The 25,202-nt window shown below is 35.6% G+C and overlaps 1 protein-coding gene across 5 annotated transcripts in view; it reads left to right on the top strand.

Annotated features, from left to right (window-relative positions):
* The window catches only part of ICA1L (islet cell autoantigen 1 like), a 139,737-nt gene that overhangs the window by 22,922 nt on the left and 91,613 nt on the right, over positions 1 to 25,202 (top strand). For 4 of the 5 annotated variants that reach the window (XM_077154742.1, XM_077154741.1, XM_077154744.1 and 1 more), the window contains 4 exons: positions 18,507 to 18,675; positions 20,022 to 20,094; positions 23,603 to 23,726; positions 24,946 to 25,144. In XM_077154742.1, the coding sequence (XP_077010857.1) occupies positions 18,514 to 18,675; positions 20,022 to 20,094; positions 23,603 to 23,726; positions 24,946 to 25,144 (558 nt within the window). In that variant the 5' untranslated portion in view covers positions 18,507 to 18,513. Of the gene's footprint in view, positions 1 to 18,506; positions 18,676 to 20,021; positions 20,095 to 22,302; positions 22,866 to 23,602; positions 23,727 to 24,945; positions 25,145 to 25,202 lie in introns of those variants that run through there. The other variant, XM_077154743.1, reaches the window with a different exon arrangement.

Here is a 25,202-nt window from a genome sequence, read left to right as displayed (position 1 = left end):
TCTTTTAACTCACTGAACATATTTAAGGTGGTTGATTTAAAGTTCCTTGACTAAAATTTCTAATGTATGAGCTTCTTCAGGGATGCTTTCTGGCAAATTATTTTTCCCTGTGAATTGGCCATACTTTCCTGTATCTTTATGTGTTTTGTAATTTTTTGTTGAGAACTGGACATTCTGAGTATTATGTTGTAATTCTGGAAATCTACTTTTCCTACTTCTCTGGGATCACAAACTTTTTGTTTTTGTTGTTGTTGAGGACTTAAGCTATAAATTTGTGACATTTCCAACATATTTTTGCTTCCAACTGGGGAATAGGATTCTTAAAGAAGTAGCCATTTTCACCCCCTCTTAACTATTTGGGGAAAAAAGTGTATTTTTCCTCTTCTTAACTTCCCCTTTTCTGTTAGCAGTGATTGGAGCAGTAACCACCCTTAGAGCTGGCCCTCCAGTGATCTGAAGTAGCTGATCTAAAGCACGGATCAGCAGTCTGACCACACTCCCTGAGATTATCGAGAATTAGGCTTTCGTAGGCCATCCTGTCACCTCAATCTACAGTCCCGACTGCTGCCTGCCATGTGACTGGGTTGTGAGGATGGTATCCACTGCACAGAGGGTGAAATTCACTGGTATTTACCACGGTTTACCTGCCTCTTAGTCCTGCTCATTTCTTGATGCTGCATAGTGTTCCATTAGCCTTTGGAGTTCTAAAATAGTTGTTACAGACAGTTCTTACCAGTTCAATAAATGTTTTGGTGGAGATAATGATCCTGGAGCTTCCAAATCTACCATCTTCTCATAGTCCTTCTCTGAAGCCCAGATTGTGGTTTTGATTTGCATTTCCGTAATGGCTAATGATGCTGAGCATCTTTTCATGTGCTTATTTGCAGTTTGTGTATTTCTTTGGAAACATGTCCGTTGAAATCCTTTGCTCATTTTTTGGTTGGCTTGTTTGTCTTTTTGTTTTCAATTTGTCAGCATTCTTTATTCCTGATATTAAACCCACATCAGGTATATGGTTTCCAGTTATTTTCTCATATCTATACGTTATCTTTATACTTTCTTGATATTGTTCTTTGAAGCTAAAAAGTTTTTAATTTTGGTGAATTCCAGTTTAACTATTATTTCTTTTCTTGCTTTTGCTTTTGATGTAAAGTTTAAGAATCCGTTACCTAATATAAGGTCCTCAATATAGTTCCCTATATTTTCTCTTAAGAGTTTTATAGTTTTACCTCTTACACTTAGAACTTTAGTGCATTTTGAGTTAATATTTCAATTTGGTTTGTCTCCTCTAATTTTTATTTCTTTTCTTCTACTTTGGGTTTAATTTACTCTTCTTTTTCTAAATTCTAAAGATGGAAACCTACATAATTGATTTTACACTTTTTCCCCTTTAATATAAACATTTAAAGCTACAAATTTCCCTCTTAGCATGTGTTTTAGATTGTTAAACCTGCCAGAATGCAATATACCAGAGAATGCAATATACTAGAAACAAAACAGCTTTTAAGAAGAGGGATGTATTAAGTTGCAAGTTTACAGTTCTGAGGCCATGAAAATGAACAAATTAAGGCACCAACAAGAGGTTACCTTCACTCAAGAAAGGTTGATACCATCTGGGACACCTCTGTCAGCTGTGAAGGCACATGGCTGGCAATTGTGGGGTTTTTTGGCTTCTGGGCACCTCTGTCAGCTGGGAAGGCACATAGTGACATCTGCTAGCTTTCTCTCTGGCTTCTCATTTCGTAAGGATTCCCCTGGGGGTATTTGCTTCTGCATCTCCAAAGGTCTCTGGCCTTGTGGCTTTCTCAGCTGTGTTGGTTCTAAAGCTTTTTCCAGAATAGTTCCCTCTTAAAGGACTCCAGTAAGCAACCCCACCTTGAATGGGTAGAGACACATCTCCATGGAAACCACCTAAATGAACTGTCCCGCCTACAATTGGGTGAGTCACATCTCCATGGAAATAATTTCATCAAAAGTCCCTGCCTAGCAGTATTGAAATAGAATTAAAGAACATTGCTTTTCTAGGCTACACAACAGTTTCAAATCAGTGCAATATTCTTTATTTGAAGCCACAAGTTTGGGTTTGTTTTGTTTTATCTTTGAGCTCTAAATATTTTTAAATTTCTATCTTTTTCCTTTTTTAAATGTAATAACATTATACAATATACAATTTCCCATTTTAACCACTTTGAAATATGCTACTCAGTGGTATTAATTACATTTACATTATTTTGCTACCATCACTACCATCCATAGCCAATAGTTTTCTGTTTTTATCAAGAAGTGGAGCTGGAAGTACTAAAGCATTTTAATTTATATCTGCAGTCTTCCCACTCTTGCCCTAGTTCAGTTTCCAACAGCACCTACTGTTAATTTTTCTGTTGCTCCTGATATTTCCTTCTATATTTCTAAACCATTTATCTATACTGTTTTTCTTAGTTTATTCATTTTAGGCATTATCTACTGACTTTCCACTATGATGGATGAGGACTTATCTCTTATCACTTCTCTTCCTTCTTTATCCCCAGATACTTATATTAGAATTTTTATTAAATCAAACAAGTGTTCATATTACAATGAAGTATAAAATATTGAAACTGAGGCAAATATTGAAATATAAATATGCCTTCTCTTTTGAATATCCTTTTCTTTCATTTTTACTAGAGTCAATAATAGCTGTTTTTCATTTACCTAATTTTCATAATACATACCATTGATTCTTTTTCCAGTTGATTTAACATCTTGGCTACATGACTGTCTTTTTTTTTTTTTTTTTTTTTATAGGCTCAAATTTATAGTTTGTTTTACTTTTGCCTGGAGACTTCGTTTCCAGAGACTTTCATCTTCATGTTCCGGTTGAAGTAGCTTTTTCTGTGGGCCTCTGTGTGGCTGTCCTGCTGCGCTTTCCAGTCCTTGCTCTTCTAGGTTGGGTTTTGGTGTTTAATTTGCGTTGTTGTTTTTTGGGAAATTTGCTTCATTGTGATTCTCAGTGATTTGTGTGAGATCTACCTTTTCTGTCTTAAAACTTTTAGGATCTTTTTTATCCCTGATTTCTTGAAAGTTCTTAATATTACAGTTTGGACTAAATCTCTTATAATATAGAAGTTTGTGTCTTTCAGTCATAGGAAAATTTCTTGAATTATTTCTTCCCTTAGCAATCTTTAGAGCTTTTTTAGTTATTTATTGGACTTCTTCAACTGAATCCCTAATTTTCTTTCCTTTTAATTTTTTTCTAAGATGTTTCTTTCATTTTTCAACTAGTCTATTAATTTTTTTTTAAATATCAGCTCTCCTATATTTTCCAAGAATTCTTTCTTCTTTTTTTTTATCTTTTCTTAGTGATATTCTGTACTTTTTTCATAGAAGCTTCTCATGTCTCTGAGAGTATTAGAGGGTTGTGTGTTTTATTTTTGTATTTTGTTGTTTTTCTCCCTATATTCTTTGTTTCCTATTTTCTGATATTTGCTGGTTTTGGTCAGAGGTCTTTCTTGAGGGAGGCTTTTTCAGATATCTGGTGATCTTTGGCTTCATATTTATATTTAAGAGATTCTAAAAAAACTGATTGGGACTTTTGTTTGCATGGGTGAGCTTTTCCAAAGTGTATTTTGCTCTAGGGTGAATAGGCTGGAATCCACCCTTTTGGATTGCCCCAGTGACTTCCTTCTTTTCTCTAGATCTTTTCCTTTTTTTCCAGAGAGAATAGTCTTCCAGTCTTCTCTGAGTAGTGGAAAGAGGCTTTGGGTGACAGGGGGTTTGGGTGTGAATGCTTGCTGGTAAGCAAGGAAGGGGGAAAGACCCTGACATTCAGTGGTTCAATATGTAGACTTTCACTTAAGTTTTTCTGTTTTTAGACCCAGTCCCCTGCTGTGTCTGCATGTCCAAATCCAGAGCTTTCCAGATTGGATTTTTTCAATTTCCCTTGAGTGACACAGATTAAGGAGGGGTCTCAGGGTCCAACCACTTTCAGTAAATCCTCCTCACTGAATGGTGAGTCACACAGATATACTGCTGAATAATTGACTCACTAGCATTCCTTTGTTTATTACTTAGGTTGCTACTTTCTCTGCTGTCTTCCAAAAATTCACTAACATCTCTCAACGTTTTTTTTTTTTTTTATTAATTAAAAAAAGAATTAACAAAACAATTAGAAATCATTCCATTCTACATGTACAATCAGTAATTCTTAATAACATCACATAGTTGCATATTCATCATTTCTTAGTACATTTGCATCGATTTAGAAAAAGAAATAAAAAGACAACAGAATAAGAATTAAAACAATAATAGAAAGAAAAAGAAAAAAACAAAAAAACAAAAACAAAAACAAAAAACCTATACCTCACATGCAGCTTCATTCAGTGTTTTAACATAATTGCATTACAATTGGGTAGTATTGTGCTGTCCATTTCTGAGTTTTTATATCCAGTCCCGTTGTACAGTCTGTATCCCTTCAGCTCCAATTATCCCTTCTCTTTTTTTTTTTTTTAATTAACGGAAAAAAAGAAATTAACCCAACATTTAGAGATCATACCATTCTACATATGCAATCATTAATTCTTAACATCATCACATAGATGCATGATCATCATTTCTTAGTACATATGCATTGGTTTAGAAGAACTAGCAACATAACCGAAAAAGATATAGAATGTTAATATAGAGAAAAAAATAAAAGTAACAATAGTAAAATCAAAACAAAACAAAACAAAACAAAACAGAAACCTATAGCTCAGATGCAGCTTCATTCAGTGTTTTAACATGATTTCTTTACAATTAGGTATTATTGTGCTGTCCATTTTTGAGTTTTTGTATCTAGTCCTGTTACACCGTCTGTATCCCTTCAACTCCAATTGCCCATTATCTTACCCTGTTTCTACCTCCTGCTGGACTCTGTTATCAAGGACATATTCCAAATTTATTCTCGAATGTCTGTTCACATCAGTGGGACCATACAGTATTTGTCCTTTAGTTTTTGGCTAGACTCACTCAGCATAATGTTCTCTAGGTCCATCCATGTTATTACATGCTTCATAAGTTTATCCTGTCTTAAAGCTGCATAGTATTCCATCGTATGTATATACCACAGTTTGTTTAGCCACTCTTCTGTTGATGGAGATTTCGGCTGTTTCCATCTCTTTGCAATTGTAAATAACGCTGCTATAAACATTGGTGTGCAAATGTCCGTTTGTGTCTTTGCCCTTAAGTCCTTTGAGTAGATTCCCAGCAATGGTATTGCTGGGTAGTATGGCAATTCTATATTCAGCTTTTTGAGGAACCGCCAAACTGCCTTCCACAGTGGTTGCACCATTTGACATTCCCACCAACAGTGGATAAGTGTGCCTCTTTCTCTGCATCCTCTCCAGCACTTGTCATTTTCTGTTTTGTTGATAATGGCCATTCTGGTGGGTGTGAGATGATATCTCATTGTGGTTTTGATTTGCATTTCTCTAATGGCCAGGGACATTGAGCATCTCTTCATGTGCCTTTTGGCCATTTGTATTTCCTCTTCTGATAGGTGTCTGTTCAAGTCTTTTTCCCATTTTGTAATTGGGTTGGCTGTCTTTTTGTTGTTGAGATGAACAATCTCTTTATAAATTCTGGATACTAGACCTTTATCTGATATATCATTTCCAAATATTGTCTCCCATTGTGAAGGCTGTCTTTCTACTTTCTTGATGAAGTTCTTTGATGCACAAAAGTGTTTAATTTTGAGGAGTTCCCATTTATTTATTTCCTTCTTCAGTGCTCTTGCTTTAGGTGTAAGGTCCATAAAACCGCCTCCAATTGTAAGATTCATAAGATATCTCCCTACATTTTCCTCTAACTGTTTTATGGTCTTAGACCTAATGTTTAGATCTTTGATCCATTTTGAGTTAACTTTTGTATAGGGTGTGAGAGATGGATCTTCTTTCATTCTTTTGCACATGGATATCCAGTTCTCTAGGCACCATTTATTGAAGAGACTGCTCTGTCCCAGGTGAGTTGGCTTGACTGCCTTATCAAAGATCAAATGTCCATAGATGAGAGGGTCTATATCTGAGCACTCTATTCGATTCCATTGGTCGATATATCTATCTTTATGCCAATACCATGCTGTTTTGACCAGTGTGGCTTCATAATATGCCTTAAAGTCAGGCAGCGCGAGACCTCCAGCTTCGTTTTTTTTCCTCAAGATGTTTTTAGCAATTCGGGGCACCCTGCCCTTCCAGATAAATTTGCTTATTGGTTTTTCTATTTCTGAAAAATAAGTTGTTGGGATTTTGATTGGTATTGCATTGAATCTGTAAATCAATTTAGGTAGGATTGACATCTTAACTATATTTAGTCTTCCAATCCATGAACACGGTATGCCCTTCCATCTATTTAGGTCTTCTGTGATTTCTTTTAGCAGTTTTTTGTAGTTTTCTTTATATAGGTTTTTTGTCTCTTTAGTTAAATTTATTCCTAGGTATTTTATTCTTTTAGTTGCAATTGTAAATGGTATTCATTTCTTGATTACCCCCTCAGCTTGTTCATTACTAGTGTACAGAAATGCTACAGATTTTTGAATGTTGATGTTGTAACCTGCTACTTTGCTGTACTCATTTATTAGCTCTAGTAGTTTTGTTGTGGATTTTTCCGAGTTTTCGACGTATAGTATCATATCGTCTGCAAACAGTGATAGTTTTACTTCTTCCTTTCCAATTTTGATGCCTTGTATTTCTTTTTCTTGTCTAATTGCTCTGGCTAGAACCTCCAACACAATGTTGAATAATAGTGGTGATAGTGGACATCCTTGTCTTGTTCCTGATCTTAGGGGAAAAGTTTTCAATTTTTCCCCATTGAGGATGATATTAGCTGTGGGTTTTTCATATATTCCCTCTATCATTTTAAGGAAGTTCCCTTGTATTCCTATCTTTTGAAGTGTTTTCAACAGGAAAGGATGTTGAATCTTGTCAAATGCCTTCTCTGCATCAATTGAGATGATCATGTGATTTTTCTGCTTTGATTTGTTGATATAGTGTATTACATTAATTGATTTTCTTATGTTGAACCATCCTTGCATACCTGGGATGAATCCTACTTGGTCATGATGTATAATTCTTTTAATGTGTTGTTGGATACGATTTGCTAGAATTTTATTGAGGATTTTTGCATCTGTATTCATTAGAGAGATTGGTCTGTAGTTTTCTTTTTTTGTAATATCTTTGCCTGGTTTTGGTATGAGGGTGATGTTGGCTTCATAGAATGAATTAGGCAGTTTTCCCTCCACTTTGATTTTTTTGAAGAGTTTGAGGAGAATTGGTACTAATTCTTTCTGGAACGTTTGGTAGAATTCACATGTGAAGCCATCTGGTCCTGGACTTTTCTTTTTAGGAAGCTTTTGAATGACTAATTCAATTTCTTTACTTGTGATTGGTTTGTTGAGGTCATCTATGTCTTCTTGAGTCAAAGTTGGTTGTTCATGTCTTTCCAGGAACCCGTCCATTTCATCTAAATTGTTGTATTTATTAGCATAAAGTTGTTCATAGTATCCTGTTATTACCTCCTTTATTTCTGTGAGGTCAGTAGTTATGTCTCCTCTTTCATTTCTGATTTTATTTATTTGCATTCTCTCTTCTTCTTTTTGTCAATCTTGATAGGGGCCCATCAATCTTATTGATTTTCTCATAGAACCAACTTCTGGTCTTATTGATTTTCTCTACTGTTTTCATATTTTCAATTTCATTTATTTCTGCTCTGATCTTTGTTATTTCTTTCCTTTTGCTTGCTTTGGGATTAGTTTGCTGTTCTTTCTCCAGTTCTTCCAAGTGAACAGTTAATTCCTGCATTTTTGCCTTCTCTTCTTTTCTGATATAGGCATTTAGGGCAATAAATTTCCCTCTTAGCACTGCCTTTGCTGCATCCCATAAGTTTTGATATGTTGTGTTTTCATTTTCATTTGCCTCGAGGTATTTACTAATTTCTCTTGCAATTTCTTCTTTGACCCACTCATTGTTTAAGAGTGTGTTGTTGAGCCTCCATGTATTTGTGAATTTTCTGGCATTCCGCCTATTATTGATTTCCAACTTCATTCCTTTATGATCCGAGAAAGTGTTGTGTATGATTTCAATCTTTTTAAATTTGTTAAGACTTGCTTTGTGACCCAGCATATGGTCTATCTTTGAGAATGATCCATGAGCACTTGAGAAAAAGGTGTATCCTGCTGTTGTGGGATGTAATGTCCTATAAATGTCTGTTAAGTCTAGCTCCTTTATAGTAATATTCAGATTCTCTATTTCTTTATTGATCCTCTGTCTAGATGTTCTGTCCATTGATGAGGGTGGGGAATTGAAGTCTCCAACTATTATGGTATTTGTGTCTCTTTCCCTTTTCATTGTTTGCAGTGTATTCCTCACGTATTTTGGGGCATTCTGGTTCGGTACATAAATATTTATGATTGTTATGTCTTCTTGTTTAATTGTTCCTTTTATTAGTATATAGTGTCCTTCTTTGTCTCTTTTAACTGTTTTACATTTGAAGTCTAACTTGTTGGATATTAGTATAGCCACTCCTGCTCTTTTCTGGTTGTTATTTGCATGAAATATCTTTTCCCAACCTTTCACTTTCAACCTATGTTTATCTTTGGGTCTAAGATGTGTTTCCTGTAGACAGCATATAGAAGGATCCTGTTTTTTAATCCATTCTGCCAATCTATGTCTTTTGATTGGGGAATTCAGTCCATTAACATTTAGTGTTATTACTTTTTGGATAATTTTTTCCTCTGCCATTTGGCCTTTTGTATTATATATATATCATATCTGACTTTCCTTCTTTCTACACTCTTCTCCATACCTCTCTCTTCTGTCTTTTCGGTTCTAACTCTAGTGCTCCCTTTAGTATTTCTTGCAGAGCTGGTCTCTTGGTCACAAATTCTCTCAGTGACTTTTTGTCTGAGAATGTTTTAATTTCTCCCTCATTTTTGAAGGACAATTTTGCTGGATATAGGAGTCTTGGTTGGCAGTTTTTCTCTTTTAGTAAATTAAATATATCATCCCACTGTCTTCTAGCCTCCATGGTTTCTGCTGAGAAATCGACACATAGTCTTATTGGGTTTCCCTTGTATGTGATGGATTGTTTTTTTCTTGTTGCTTTCAAGATCCTCTCTTTCTCTTTGACCTCTGACATTCTAACTAGTAAGTGTCTTGAAGAACGCCTATTTGGGTCTAATCTCTTTGGGGTGCGCTGCACTTCTTGGATCTGTAATTTTAGGTCTTTCATAAGAGTTGGGAAATTTTCAGTGAAAATTTCTTCCATTAGTTTTTCTCCTCCTTTTCCCTTCTCTTCTCCTTCTGGGACACCCACAACACGTATATTTGTGCGGTTCATATTATCCTTGAGTTCCCTGATACCCTGTTCAAATTTTTCCATTCTTTTCCCGATAGTTTCTGTTTGTTTTTGGAATTCAGATGTTCCATCCTCCAAATCACTAATTCTATATTCTGTCTCTTTGAATCTATCATTGTAGGTATCCATTGTTTTTTCTATCTTTTCTACTTTGTCCTTCACTTCCATAAGTTCTGTGATTTGTTTTTTCAGTTTTTCTATTTCTTCTTTATGTTCAGCCCATGTCTTCTTCATGTCCTCCCTCAATTTATCGATTTCGTTTTTGAAGAGGTTTTCCATTTCTGTTCGTATATTTAGCATTAGTTGTCTCAGCTCCTGTATCTCATTTGAACTATTGGTTTGTTCCTTTGACTGGGCCATATTTTCGATTATTTGAGCGTGATCCGTTATCTTCTGTTGGCGTCTGCACATTTAGACAGATTTCCCTGGGTATTGGATCCAAAAGTTTGGAAGATTTTTCTGTGATATCTCTGGGTTCTGTTTTTCTTATCCTGCCCAGTAGGTGGCGCTCGTGGCACACGTTTGTCTGTGGGTCCCACCAGCAAAAGGTGCTGTGGGACCTTAAACTTTGGAAAACTCTTGCCGTCCGGGGGGTTCACTAGCCGAAGCGGCTTGAGCCGGCCCGGGGTCCAAACGCAGGGAGGGTTGCTGGTCGCCGCAGCCCGGGAAAGAGCCCATCCAAATTTCCTAGTCGGCCCTGGGCGACAAGCATGGCAGGAGGGCGCCAGTGGCAGCTGCCCGCCCGAGAGAGTGCACGTTCCCCGGGAGTCACGGGTTTGGAAGGGGCCTCCCCCACCCGTCACTGGTCTCCACGGCCTGGGGATTTCCGATCCAATTCTCTCAGTTGGTCCGGGGGGGCTGCGCGTGGTGTGGGCGCCAGGCGCCTTGGTTTCAGGGGACCGCCTCTCCAATTCTCCCAGCCGGCCCGGGAAGGGGGAAGGGAGTAACTCCAGCCGCTTGCCGCCCCGCCCGGTAAGGCCCGCGCGCCTCGGCGATCTCACCTGAGCTGCTTCTCTCAGCCAGCCAGCCGTTCCAGGATGGGGTACGCTGTCTTTTTTATCTCTGTTGTGGCTTTGGGCGCTTTCTGTATCGTTTCTACTCCCCTAGTAGCTGACCTGGAGAAGAAACTAAGATCCGCGCGTCTTACTAAGCCGCCATCTTCCAGGAAGTCTCTCAACGGTTTTTATAGTTATAAATTAATATATTACTTTTTTGTTTGTTTCCTTTACTATTGTTTTAGTGGGGTTTGAGAAGGGAAACAGGTAAGTATAAATGATCTATCCACACTTTTAACTGGATGCCCTTGTAATTTATTTTATCTGGAAGGGCAAGCTCTCTTCTTCTATGGGTTATTCTCAATATTGTGCTTTAAAATAATTTTGTCATTTAAATAAAAAGAATAATCCTACACATTTTTGTTTATTTTTATGCTGGATATAATAATTATAATAATGTGTTATACTTATATATACCTTTACATATTTCAAAGCAGTTTTGCATGCATCATCCATTGTATCCTCATAACATGAATGGCTTTGCACCTGGCATAGCAGAGCTCTGAGGGAAGGTAATGGACTGAAGTTTGTGGTAAAGTTGGAAATATAACTCTAAAGCTTAATGGTGAATTTAGCTCTAATACTCTTTTTAACATAAGAACTTAGGTTCTTTACATTAAACTATCAAGAGCATTTGAAATACAATGTTCAGCCATTCCTTCAAAAAGATAAAATAGTATTTTCTTCTCTGGTTCATTTTCTCTTCCATTCCAATAAATTGTTTGTATTTTCATAGGTCTTATTGATTTCATCAACATTTTTCAAATCTTATTTTTCTAATCTATTTTGTATGCTACTCATACTTTTTTTCAGACATGATATGACTGACTTGCTAAAGTAAGTTAATTATATCTCTGTAGTACATTATTGATCTGTCAGAGAATATGAAAAATAGATAATCCTGAACCATACATTTTTGGAATAAAATAATAGCTGATTTGTTTCTCGTTCTTAGAAGCAACATTCCTTTTTCTGTACCCAGCTAATCGTTTGGAAACCTATAGATTGTTTGAAGTGGATTGCCTGAAGCTAATATTGTATATTGCAGTTAATTCACTACAGTATTAGAGATAAAAACTTAAATCGCACTTTGCCACCTTCAAAATGGACAATAACACTACTTTTGAAGTAAAAGTACCTGGATATGTGTCAGATATCAAGATATTTTTAATGTATGAATATACTTACAGAGCCTCAGCTACCTCCTTTATAAAACTGGACTAATAAAATCTGCCATTTCTAGTTTTCAAGGGGATTGTTATAGGGATCAAAGGAGATAAAATATGTGCAAATGTTTTAAAAACCATCCAGGGATCTACAAATATGATGATTATAATTTGAAGAACTAGTAGTACTAAGATTATTGAGAACTTTTAAATGTCTTCCACCCCCTCTAGGAAAATTATTCTTTTTATAATTTTAAATTGTTTTTGAAAAGAGTCTAAGCTCTATTCATTTTATAGAAATTACAGGAATACTTGGTTAAGGTGGTAACATTCTCTGTTGGACTGGAGGAGTATGATTGAATGGTGGTACTTGCAGTATTCTTTCTACTCTAAACAAACACAGGTCTCAATTTTTGGATTTTTCCATATCAGTGTCTCATTGGTGTAGTGTTATCCCTACATTGCAGTACCAAATGTAGCACCCAGAACAGACTTGGCATGTAAAATAAAACAGACTTCCTATTGGGAAGGGGCTATTTGGTAATTTAAGCTACTTTAGTTTTACAGTGTTTGTGCTATCCTAGTGTAATTGGAAATTTCAACTACAATAGTCCTGTGATAGTTTCTGTATCTCAGTAACCAGTGTATGTTTGGCTGAACCTTAATTAAGTACACCTATCCAAAAGATTCATATTTATAACCTGTATCCAATTGTAATCTAATGGTAAAGCTGGTACTTTACAAAATATGTCCTTTAGGACATTTCTCAGTGTGACTTGGTGGTTTGTCTTTCATATCAGTAGCCCTTAATAATTGTTCTAGTAGTCTTCATTTTATCCTAAACCGTGAAGGGAAAAGGACAAGAGTCTATAACCTAATCCATTTGTTGATTTGCCAGAACCAAAAATGACTACTGAATTCATGGATAGTTGATTAAATATTACACAGTGTTTTTAAGACATTTTATGTAAATGTGTATGGGTGTACAAATATATGCATATATATATATAAACAAAGAATAGATATTGTATTATCACAAGATCCCCACCCCCACTCCCACCCTCAGTTTCATTCCTTCTAGCTTCTGGTTTCAGTGGCTTCCTCTCTCCACATTTCTGGGGTTTTTTTCTGTGAGAGTCTCTGAGCTTCTCTCAATCCAGTGGAAATAACCTAATCAAAAGGTCCTACCTACAGTAGGTTTATACCCCCAGGAATGGATTAAAAGAACATGATCTTGTCTGAGGTACATATAACTTTAAACTATCACAGTCTTTATTTTCTTTTCATTTTTTGAAGGACATTTTCAATAAATACAGAATTATAGGTTGACATTTTTTTTCCCAACACCTTAAATAGGTCTTGCTACTGTAGTCTGGTTTTTGTTGATTTTGTTAAGAAGTCATCTGCCATTTGTATTTTTGTTCCCTTGTTAGTTATGTGCCGTTTCTCTCTACTGTGAAGATTTTCTCTTAAGCTTTGGAATTAAGCAGTCTGTGATGTGCCTGTCTGTGGTATTCTTTGTATTTAATGTGCTTGGGGCTTGTTGAGCTTGTTAAATCTGTAAATTAATATCATTCACAAAATTTGGGTTTTTTTATTTTTTCACATATTTCCTCTGCCTCATTTTACCTCTCCACTCCTTCTGGGTCTCTTTTAGCTCTGTATGCTTCAGATTGGGTAATTTTTATGGATTTCTCTTTAACTTCACTTTTTACTTCTGCCATCTTAAGCCTGCCTATCCAGTCAGTTCTTAATTGAAGTTGTTAAACTTTGCAACTGGAGACTTCCATTTGTTTCTTTTAATATTTACTATCTGTTCAGTTGTTATACACATAGCCTAGTTAAAGTCTTTGTACATATTGATAAGTAATAGCTGCTTTAAAGTACTTATCTGATAATTGTCGTATCTGGGAAATCTTTTGGGTCTGGGTTTTTTTTTTTTTTTGTATGCTGTATGATGGGGTCACATTTCATTGTTTTTCCATGTGAGTATCTCATTGTTGTGGCACCATTTGTTGAATTTTTGTTTGCTTGTTTTCTGGGTTTTTTTGGGGGGAGGGGAAGTGCTTGGGCCAGGAACCAAACTGGGGTCTCCCGCATGGTAGGCAGGAATTCTCACGTCTGGTTTTCTGCTTTTTTTTTTTTTTTTTTTTTTGCATGGGCAAGCATCAGAAATCGAACTCAGGTCTCCAGCATGGCAGGCGAGAACTCTGGCCCGCCCTCGGGTCTGTTTTTATGCAACCTATTCTATAACCTAATTTAGAAAGATAGCAACTTAGCTTCAGTAGCATACATGGTCTATGCTCCCATATCCTGTTTCCTCTCTTTATGTAGTTTTTGTCAGATTTTACCACTTGATATTTTATATGTCTTTTATCAGGAAATATGTCTTTTTCTTGTTCAATTTTATTCTGATTCTTACATGAATTGAAGAATAGAGTTATATAAAGAGGATCCAGTGCTTTTGTGTTTGCATTTACCTTTTTAGTTATCCTTACTGATGATTTTCATTTCTTTATACTACTCCAGGTCACTCTCTCCTGTCTTTTCCTTTCAACCTGCAGAACTCCTTTTAATAATGATTCTTGTAGGGCAGGTCTCTGATGAATTATTTCAATTCCTGTTTAACTATGAATATTTTAAACTTTCTCTCTTTTTTTTTTTTTCCAAGACCATGGACTTGATTTTCTTAATAATGGGGGGTGGGTGTGTGGATAAGGGGTATGGGATGTTTTAGGTTTTACGTATTCTTTTTTATTTTTATTTTTTGGAGTAATGAAAATGTTCTGAAGTTGATTGTGGTGATGGATACACAACTATAGGATGATATTGTGAGCCATTTATTGTATGCTTTGGATGGATTATATGGTGGGTGAATATATCTCAAAATTGCATTAAAAACAGAACATGGTCTTTTCTGGGGTGCTTAACTGCTTCAAATCAGCACACTCTACCCTCTGGACCCAAAAAAGACCTGTTTTTTTCCATATACAAAATATATTCATTCTATCACAGTATCATAAAAGCTTAAATCATTTCAATAACAGTATTAAGTCTCATCAAATTCAGTTACATGTGTGTTCTATCCTAAGGCAAATTTCTCCTCTGGTTGTGAACTTGTGGAACTTAAAACAGGGTTCAGTATACAAAAGAAGAACAGTCATAGGATAATTTTACCAATTTCCAAAGGAAGAAATTGAAAGGAAAACAGGGGTCACTGGACTGAAACAATTCCAAAAACCTGGAGGGCATACTTCATTAGATTTTAAGGTCTGGGAGTCAACTGTAGATGTGTTATTCGCAGGGCTTTTATTCTCAGGGCTTGAGAGAAGAGCATTCCCACCCTTTCCAAGGGCCTATGCAGGAGCCCTGCTCTTGCCAAACACTGCAGTAAGGTCTCCAGCATCTCCAAATATTGGAGAGATGACCATGTTCTAGGTCCCTCCTGACTCAAGCATTTTGGTGACATTTGGACCCTCTGCCATCTCCAGGGCATAGACTCAGCCCCATCAAAATGGAGGGGTAGTGGCCAGGCTTTCCCCAATTCCTGAAGAATGTGCTGCACCCTCTCTGAGGCTTGGGACAGTAGCACTCTTCCTAAACAATGAGGTGGCTAAGCTCCCCTCAATTCTTCTGTATCCGAGAGCCCTTGGATGGCCCCATACTTCCTGACCAATGGGGAGGAAGGCCCTATCTCTGCAAACTCTGGGGCAAACTCACCCTTTCCATTGTGCATGGATGGGTCCACTCTCCTAATCTGAGATTTATTGGTTCAATACCTCAGCTTCCATGGTTCTGCCTTTGAGATTATGTTTCCGTCAGTCTGTCTCTTTTCTGTTGCTATTAGTCCAGGATGACAGTGGTTCCATTCATAGAGACCTCACAATGCAGCACACAGGAGTCCCAATTGTCAGGCAATAGGACTTTCCACAAATCCTTTCTGAATAACTCCATCTCAAATCGTAACTTACAATGAAATGACTGGCCAGTTCCATGTTTGCTTAAATCCTCACATGGGGCACTATTCTCTGGGGACTTGCTTTCCTAAAGTTTAAAATTTTCCAATCTGTCAATTTCTGGTTTCCTTTGTACTATAAACTAGAAGGAGAAGCCAGGCTGCATTTTCCACGTTTAGTTTGGATATTTCCTCAACTAAATATCCAAGCTCATCATTTTCAAGTCTGTCTTCCACTGAACAAGCCAGAACTCAATTTTGGCAAATTGTCTGCCACTTTAAAACAAGGATCACATTTCCTCCAGTTTGCAATGAAACATTCATCATTTCTGTCTAAGGCTTCATCAGAAATACCTGTAAGGACATATTTTAATAACAGTCTTTTCAAAGCAGTCTAAGCTGTTTCTGTCAAGGACCTTGCAATTCTTTCAGAACCTTTTCCTTATCCATTTATAAAGCGGTTCCAGCATTTCTGGTATTTGTATCCCTTAGCACCCCACTTCTTAGTACCAAAATCTGTTTCAGTTTATTAAAGTTGGTGTAATGCAATATACCTGAAATGAACTGGCTTTTACAATGAGGATTTATTAACTTACAATTTACAGTTCTTAGGCTATGAAAATGTCCCAATTAAGGCATCAACAGGATGATACCTGGACTCTGAAGAAAGGCTGCTGGTATCTGGGACACCTCTGCCACATGGGAAGGCACACAACCAGCATCTGCTGGTCCTTTGCTTCCAGGTTTCCTTTCTTTCAGCCTCTGGTTCTCTCAGCTTCTCTGAGTCCTCTCTTAGCTTTGTTGTACTTTTTATCTGGGTTCTTTCTGTCTTTTATCCTCTCATAAAGGACACCAGTGAGGGGATTAAGACCTGCCGCAAATGGACTAGGTCACATTCCAATTAAACCCAAAAGTCCTACCCACAATAGTAGGTCTGCCCCCACAGAGATGGATTAAAAGAACATTGCCTTTTCTGGGGTACCTAACAGTTTCAAACTAGCATGAATCCCAATTAATGAATTGTTTAATAAAGCTCTGAGATCTAAAGAATTTCCTGTGGATTTTTTTTTTTTTTTTTGGTTTGTTGACACCAAGAGGACGCAAAGTAATTACTTGTCTGATCATTTTGGACTCCCAGATCCCTCTATGGAAAGATGAGACTCTTATACACATAATATCCAAAATGTAAAACAGCAAAAATTTGAGAGAGTTTTCAAGGCAATGACTAAACATACACACAGTGAAGAGAAATAAAAAGGCAATTTCCCTCTTTGCTTTCATGACTTATGTATGTTTATAAAGATATGAGGCTAATTTTGGCATAAAATATTTTCATATAGTAACATCTTAATTTTCTCCATACTGCAGAAAATGTTTTCTGGTCTTACATTGTGCACAGAGATGAAAATATAATGACATTATTTCCACACAGACTTCAAAACTATAACTGTGATAACCATCAACTTTACTTCGAAAAAGTTTAGTATCATTTTATCTGTACCCACCGGTGTTACCAGACAAAGGCAGTGGATTTTCTTCTGATGTGATTCAGTGACTAATTCCTGCGCTAGCAGGGTTTCAGAGAGAGGAAAAAATTATTGCTAGGCACGGAGCAGGAAATCAAATGGTCTGTTGGCTAAAAATCTGTCTCCCCATACTACAGTAATTCTGATAGTTTTATAGTATTAAATATGGACAGGTTTTAGGATAATGAGCAAAATGGCCTCAGGTGATGTAATAGAGGTGATCTAATTTTTTAACATACACAGATTAATTACATGCTTAGTCACAGAATGTGTATAAGAAAATGATAACCCTAGTATGATGATGGGTATGAGTTTTAGTATTATAATGAAGTATAGGTGACATAGGATAAAGTTTAAGCCACTGCTCATGTCAGGTGAGTCCATTTTGGTTAGATCCAGTTTCAGTTATCAAGATAACTTTGGACTTGTGATGGATTAGTTCTGGGCTGACCCAAGACCCTTCATTAATAAACATAGAGCCTGTCTTTAGTGATTACAGGAATCCAAAGTTGAAAAACCAGATAAAATGGGTACAAGTGAGGGTCAGTCATAAGGTTTTCACAATCACAAGGGCATTTGATAAAGGTTATATAGTCATTATTGGAGATCAAGGCAGCTAGATTACAGTTCAAAGATTTCAGGTATTTTCCTCTGTCTACTCCAATAACCAGAGAACAAAAAGAAGTATCTATATAATGATTTCGGTAACCATAATCACCCCTTAAATCCTAATTTCTCAGTTACAGCTCCCTCTCATTTGATAATTTTTTTTTCAATCTTGAGGGAAATATGGGTAATGATTCTTCAGATTTCTTTATGCTGAGAAGGAGAGTCAACATTATGAAACAGAGAGATGAAACTGGTTGCTGTTCTCGGAGAGACCAATACTTATGGGTTTCAGAGCTTATCTGGCACTGAGACATTCTAGATGCTTTAAGTCTCTGGTATCCATGAACAGGTGCTGCTAGGCACCCCCACAAAGATATGTGTGTAGTTTTATTATAAAAGCAGAAATTATAAACTAATTTTCCTACAAATTGAGAGTGATCAAATAAAATAGAATTATTCCAGCCATTATTTGCAAAAACGTGACAGTTTTATCAACTTTACTTCCTTACCAAAATTAATATAAATATTTATCTTTTTTCCTGTTTCTTGTGTAAGTTGTAATTGTAACATAAACTTAGACTACAGAAAACCAATATTTACATTTGTGGCTATTGACAGTATTCTCTTTAGTATCTTTTTCAGTTTTTCAATTAGATTAAATATTGGCTAAAAAGCAGACTTTTTTTTTTTTTTTTTTGGCATGGGTAGGCTCTGGAAATTGAACCCGGGTCTCTGGCATGGCAGGTGAGAATTCTGCCGCAGAGCCACCATTGCACTGCCCTATAGAAAATATTTTTTAAGAACTTTAATTGTAGTCTTTTCCTTATAGTCATTCCATGGATTCCTTTGCACAACCTGGACCAGAAGATAACCAATCAGTAGTCAGCAGAATGCAAAAGAAATATTGGAAAACTAAACAGGTCTTTATCAAAGCAACAGGGAAAAAAGAGGATGAGCATGTGGTGGCATCTGATGCTGAACTTGATGCTAAACTTGAGGTAAATTTGAGAATTCTGAGTATTGCATATAACTGTTTATTATTTGGAACTACAAGGGGGACTTTGACAAGCTTTCACACTGGAGAATTTAGGAGAATAAATGCAAGTTTGTTAATAGAATGCTTAGTTGTAACTGTTAATCACATCTTCTGCATAGGTGGTTCTCACAAATTGAGAATTGCCAGAACTGGTATTCACTAAATTAGATAAGTCATGAACTAAATAATTTGTTTGCCATACGTATTAAAGTTAAATGTAAATGAATAATTATATTCCCAATTGGGACCATATAGTCATTACATTTTTGACATAATATTTTGTATTGCTTTTATGTAAAGTCTTTGTGGGACCTTGTATTCTTTATATATCATCATTTTATATTACTTTGAGTTGGGCTTATAGTTCATTGACATAAAATAGAAAATGAGGATTTGGTTGTTTCTGTCACTAAGAGAATTGTTGAAATATTTCCTAGGGCCTCATTTTGGCTCTGTTTTTCATTTTGAATAAAAGCAATAATGACCATGAAATACCTTTAAACCTATAAATGTTTCATACTTTTAAGTAATGAAACTAATTATAATTAGATGGGCATCTTGTGTAAATTGATGAAAATCTTGATATTTAAATGCCATTTTACTAATTTCATGTACATGCACTAATTTACGTTAACTCTTAGAAATATTTCCAGGCAGGGGTTCTAGTTATGTTTGAAATATAATCATTATATTGGGGTTCTTAAAAATATAGGTCTAATTAAATAGGTTTTTATGTACACTGATTTTTCTTCATTTGGCAAAAAGTAAACTCAGTTATTACCATAACAGATATGGAAATAGAGGACAGGTTAACAAGCTTTACAATTTGTGTTTAAAAGCATTCTTCTTAGAATTCTGTAAAAGATGTGGAAAAATGAAGGGACTTTGTTATAAATAGTATCTATTATTAATCTTTCTGAGTTCTGTTCGAACACCAAAATAATGTAAAATTGCTTAAGAGATAGACGATTTGGATTTTATAATGCTATTAGGAATTTATTTAATAATCGAAAGATTATTACACCATAGCGTCAAAGTCTTTTTGAACTACGTTTCATAAAAATTCTTCAACATATGGTTTTGTGAGGTTGTACCCTAAAACCTATGCTGGCTTTGTTAGCCTGAAAAACCTGTATTTATAGATCCATATGAACAATTACCTCATGTGTATAATTGTATCCTATCTTAATGTTTCAAGTGTTTAATTTGAAAGGAGAATCTACTAGATATTTTATATTTGTTTATAGTCCTTTAAATTGCCCTAATATTTTATTAGGACAAAAAAATTATAAATTTTTATATTTTAAGGTTTTTCATTCCATTCAAGAAACATGCACTGACCTTCTGAAGATAATTGAGAAATATCAGCAGAGACTCAATGGTATGGAATCATAGATATCTATCTCCTGATATCCTTTGAAATAAATATTACCTTGTATTTTTTTTGAAAATTGTATTTGATGTAAAAGAAGTGGTTTATTGAATTATTTTATAGATAGTATTTTATGGCAAAATATGAATATTTAGAGTGACTAGTTCTCAAAACCCCCAGAATCCAATCCTTCCCTCTTTAGTTCATCCAATCTACTGACTCAGTAATTTTGTTGATGTTAACTTCTCCTTCCCAGAGTCTTAAGTGGATTTGCTTCTGTCATTTAAAGAATCTCTCTTGACTCCACTTGCTCTCACGGTTACTATCCCATTCTTCTGCTCCTCTTTACATTTAATTTTGAAATAATTGTCTGTATACAGTTTCCATTCCTCTCCTTCTACTTTCTCTTATACTTACTCCAGTAAGATTTTTACCCCCAGCCTCCAAGAAGAGTCATGAAGAGCTAAATTCTTGTCTCATTTGACTTATCAGATTTAACACAATTGATTATTCCCTCCTTCTTGATCCACTTTCTTCATTCGGCTTCCACGGCACACTTCCCTGGTTTTCTATCTACTGGTCATTCTTTCTCAATATTCTGCCTTTGCTGAATCCTGCTCTCTCCTAGGCATCTTAAGGATTGAACTAAATTTTTGGATCTCTTCTCCTATTTTAATTGCACTGGCTGCCTGCCTGCAACTACTGGACCTGGCCACCTCTCTAATCCTAGTTATCTCTCTGATCTCATCTCCTAAAACTTTCTGTACTTCAGCCACATTAGTCTTCTTCAAGTAGGCATGCCACTACCTTCAGATATCTGCGTAGTGAGCTCCCCAACTTTAGTTTTTTGTTTTTTTTTTATCAAATGTCATCTTTTTAGTGAGGTCTTCCCTGACCTTCATAACTAAAATGCAATACCCTTTTCCCCTCATAAAATTCTGCCTATTTAAAAATAGCACCTAACAGTATTTAACATTTTGTATATTTTTTATCTATTGTTTTTCTTCCTTCTGTTAGAATATGCTCTCTCTAAGGACAGGGATTTGCCTGTTTTACTTTTTGTCCCCAACACCAAGAAACAGTGTCTAGCACACAGTTGCTACTCAGTAAATATTTGTTCAGTGAATTGAATGAATGTCTTGTATGGCTATACAATTAATCATTTGTTCAATGAGTTGAATGAATGTCTTATGTGGCAATTAATCTCATCACTTTATAGTCAAAACTCATGTATTATCCCATTATTAAACTAATAAATCCAGTATTGCACGATTATTCAAATAATTTTTGAGTATCTGCCATGTGGTAAAGCTGTGCTTTTCAAAGGAAAATAGCATGACAGAAAATAATATGTAATTGATTTCAGAATAGTAATACAGACATAACTCTGAATTCCTCGGAGTAAAATATAACGATGGATTAGTGTAGCAGTTGGTAAAGGCAACTCCAAAGATGAGAATTGAGGTTAAAAAAAACAAACCCAATAAATTTAAAGGATTTATTGAAGGCAAACGTGTAGAAAAGAAGAGATCTGGAGTCAGGGAAACAAGCTTAAAGAGTAAGAACAGCCCGTGTGGGCAGAAGAATTTTTGACTGGGAATAGTAAAGAAGTAAAGGGGGAAAGAAAGATTGGGATCAGATTGTTAAGGACTTTAAATATTACCAAACAGTAAAAAGCCATCACAACCATTGGAGCAAGGAAAACCTATACTAGAAATGGAAACGTAAAGAAACATTGGCAAGTTTGTGTGTCCTGCATTTTGTCCTGAAATCACTAGATCTTTTAGCACTGTGGTGGAACATTTCAGAACAAGGAAGTGATCCACATATATAGATTTCATTGTATATTTTCTCTTCGAAATTCTATATAAACATATGATTCCTTGAAGCTTATTTTGTTAATACCTCGTCTGTTGGGAATAACATCACAAATGCATTAGTTGGGCCAGCATTAGAAACCTTTATGGGAATCACGTGGCGAGGTAAAAAACATATAGAGATGGGATCTCTGTAGTTTTTGATAGGAGGATCCTAACAGAATCAGTATAGATTCAGCTTCATCTCCTACCTTTCTGCATTGATAGGAGTAAAGCTCAGTGATGATTCTTGTTCAATTGAAACTTTGTCATAATGAAGTATTCCAAGTTCTTAGAGGTCTTTCTAGTTTATATATACAAATTAAATTTTATTCCAGCAGTTTTCATTGAGATGTATTTTACGAAGATCTAATGAAAAGATGTGTAATCTTTCCAGTAATCAGAGTATTAAATAAGTAAGGACTTACAAATCCCACCACTCTAGATCCAGTTAGTTCATAATGCAGCGCATGTTTTTTTAAAAGATGGTACTATAGAATGTATAGACTGTTTCCCATAATGCTGTCCTGTTTTCCTACGGCCACCCTTATAGCCAGGATACAAGAAGTAGTGGGAGTGGAAGGACCACAAGCGAGGCAGTCTGAGTTCTGTTGCTGCATCAGAGATACCTAAGAACTTTCCTTTCAGTTTTTAACTTCAGTTTTTCTACCAGTAAATAAGGGCAAAATTAGGGTGACATTTATCATTTTTTTCACTTTAAGCTTACAGTTTGAACACTTTTGTGCCACCCTCCCTTTATTACTTTTCTTGTCATTAGAACTTGTCTAGATCAGTGCTTCTAAAACTATCTGTGGAGAAGGACCAGTTTTTTGTTTTGATTTTCACTTTCAGTTTGTTAGCTGACACTTTAAAAAATATAATAAAAATGAATTACTAGAAAAATGAAATTAAGACATGTAAAATGTAAGTTCACTTTTTTTTATTAGATTCAACAGATATAAAATAGTCAAATTGGTAAAAGTTTCTAAACAATTATTATCTTTTTCTGTTCTTATCTTGTCACAGGCTGTTAGCTGACAGTTTTGGACGGGCACTGGGCTGTGGGCCACACTGTGAGAAGTGGTGTACTAGACAAATTTTAGTGTCTCAGCAGCAGAATTGTAGACATCTGTGATTTGGGGATATTGAGTGTAGGAAACTGAGGCCAAGATGAGAGGCAAGAATAAGTTTAAAAGTTTAAGTGAAAAATTAATACTTTGTAAGAGGCAGTTATCTTAAAACGCATCTCTGTACATTTGAAAATGCATCATTTGTGGTTTTGTTTTGTCATTTTGAGGGTTTTGTTTTCTTTTGATTAGGTTTGGCTTTTTTGTCACTAAAGAGCACTCTTTTCCAAAGTGAGGTCCATGGATTCACTGCATCAAAATCATTACAAGCATGTGGGGTGCTTGTAAAAAAATAAATAAAAGGATCTCCTGGCCCCATCACAGACCGCAATCTCTGGAATCTCTGGAAATCAGAGTCTTTGGAGATGAAGCCCAGGAATTTACATTTTTAGTATAATCCTCTCCTTTTCTTCTCTCAAGTATTCTTATATAGAGAGGACTATTGCTATGAGAATTTTAGTTGCACATGTTATTTGTGTATTTTAAGCAAATGACGAAATTATAGAATTAACTATACTGTAATTTTTCTCCTAGTTGTATCGGAGGAAGAAAATGAGCTAGGACTCTTTTTAAAGTTTCAAGCAGAACGGGATGTAACTCAAGCTGGTAGAATGATGGATGCCACTGGCAAGGCACTCTGTTCTTCAGCCAAGCAAAGGTTCACCATGGTTTTCCATCATCCTTAAAGTTGTAGTCAATATGATAGATATGCTTATTTGTAAAGATCACTGATCATTCCAGTACAGGATAAAAGAAGACAAAAATATATTATAGTATATAATTGCTTTGATGCCTAACTATTAATTACTAATTTTGTATTTTAAAAATTATTTTAAAACTTGAAGTTCTTGGGGTTTTTTTTAATGCCTAGAAGTAGCCTTTAGGCCTGTATTTAAATTTTTTATTGGTTTTATGTAACTAAATCACAGAACTGCTAATGTTTTACATATATGTATTTTCATTTTTTTCCTTCTTTTTTCTTTGATACTATAATATCCATGGGTAGTACAGGACTTTTCTTTTTTTAACAGAATAAAATTTCTTTTTAGTTACAGACTTCCCATTTATCATTTCACAATTTTGTAGAATAAAGATACCTGCTGCAGAGCATCTCTGACAGTTACTAAATATAGCCAAATATTTGCATTTTTAACAGAAAAATTAAGGTGGGCCATATCAGACTATAAAGATGATGTCCAACCAAGGTGACTTTATTCTGAAATGCAACATCAGTGCAAAAGTCTATCTTGGAAGTGACAGATACTCAGTGCAGGCACTCCAGTGCCACTGAGTCAAAAGCAGAACAGAGGAGTTGGATTTGATCATGTTTCTTAAATCCCTGATTTCTTGTCCTCATCCCAATTCTCATTAGTTCTGGCATTTTATCTGCTATACTCACATTTTTCCTAGATTTGTCAAATGAAAGGCTTTGTTTTTATAGGATTTATGCTTTATGAATGCAGACTCTCTATGACTCATGGGTCTCTATTCTAAATGGCAGATTTACTTGGCAGGTTACTTACATTTGAATTGGCAAACAAAGTGTTACAAAAATGATGTATTTCTTAAAATAAGAAAAAGAGATAAATCTTATGTTAACCATTCAAAGTTGGCCACATGATCCTTATTTGCTGATTAAAGCTCCTTAAGTATCTCCTATTTGTATTGGTACACAGTGATAGAATGCTCATCTTCCTTGCAGAAGACCCAGGTTCAATTCCTGGACTGTGTACCCCCCCCCCCCAAAAAAAAAAATTTTCTATCTGTAGACTCATCTTAATGATAAATATGCTTTATGGTTGGTTTGTACCTTTGTTTTTGTTTTGTTTTGCTTACAGGATGTATAACTCTGATTCTTACCTCTCTCCCATTATTAGATTAGCCTTGTATACTCCTTTGTCTCGTCTTAAGCAAGAAGTAGCAACATTCAGTCAAAGGGCAGTATCTGACACCTTGGTGACAATTAATCGGATGGAACAGGCACGCACAGAATACAGAGCAGCTCTGCTGTGGATGAAGGATGTTTCCCAAGAACTGGACCCAGATACCACAAAACAAATGGAAAGGTTCAGAAAAGTATGAAAAGATACCCTTTTCCTTTGCTTAATACATAAACGACTGGAACTGCTACAGA

The sequence above is a fragment of the Tamandua tetradactyla genome, chromosome 3, assembly GCF_023851605.1.
Source record: "Tamandua tetradactyla isolate mTamTet1 chromosome 3, mTamTet1.pri, whole genome shotgun sequence".
Taxonomy (NCBI): domain Eukaryota; kingdom Metazoa; phylum Chordata; class Mammalia; order Pilosa; family Myrmecophagidae; genus Tamandua; species Tamandua tetradactyla.
This window is presented reverse-complemented; position numbering and strand designations above follow the sequence as displayed.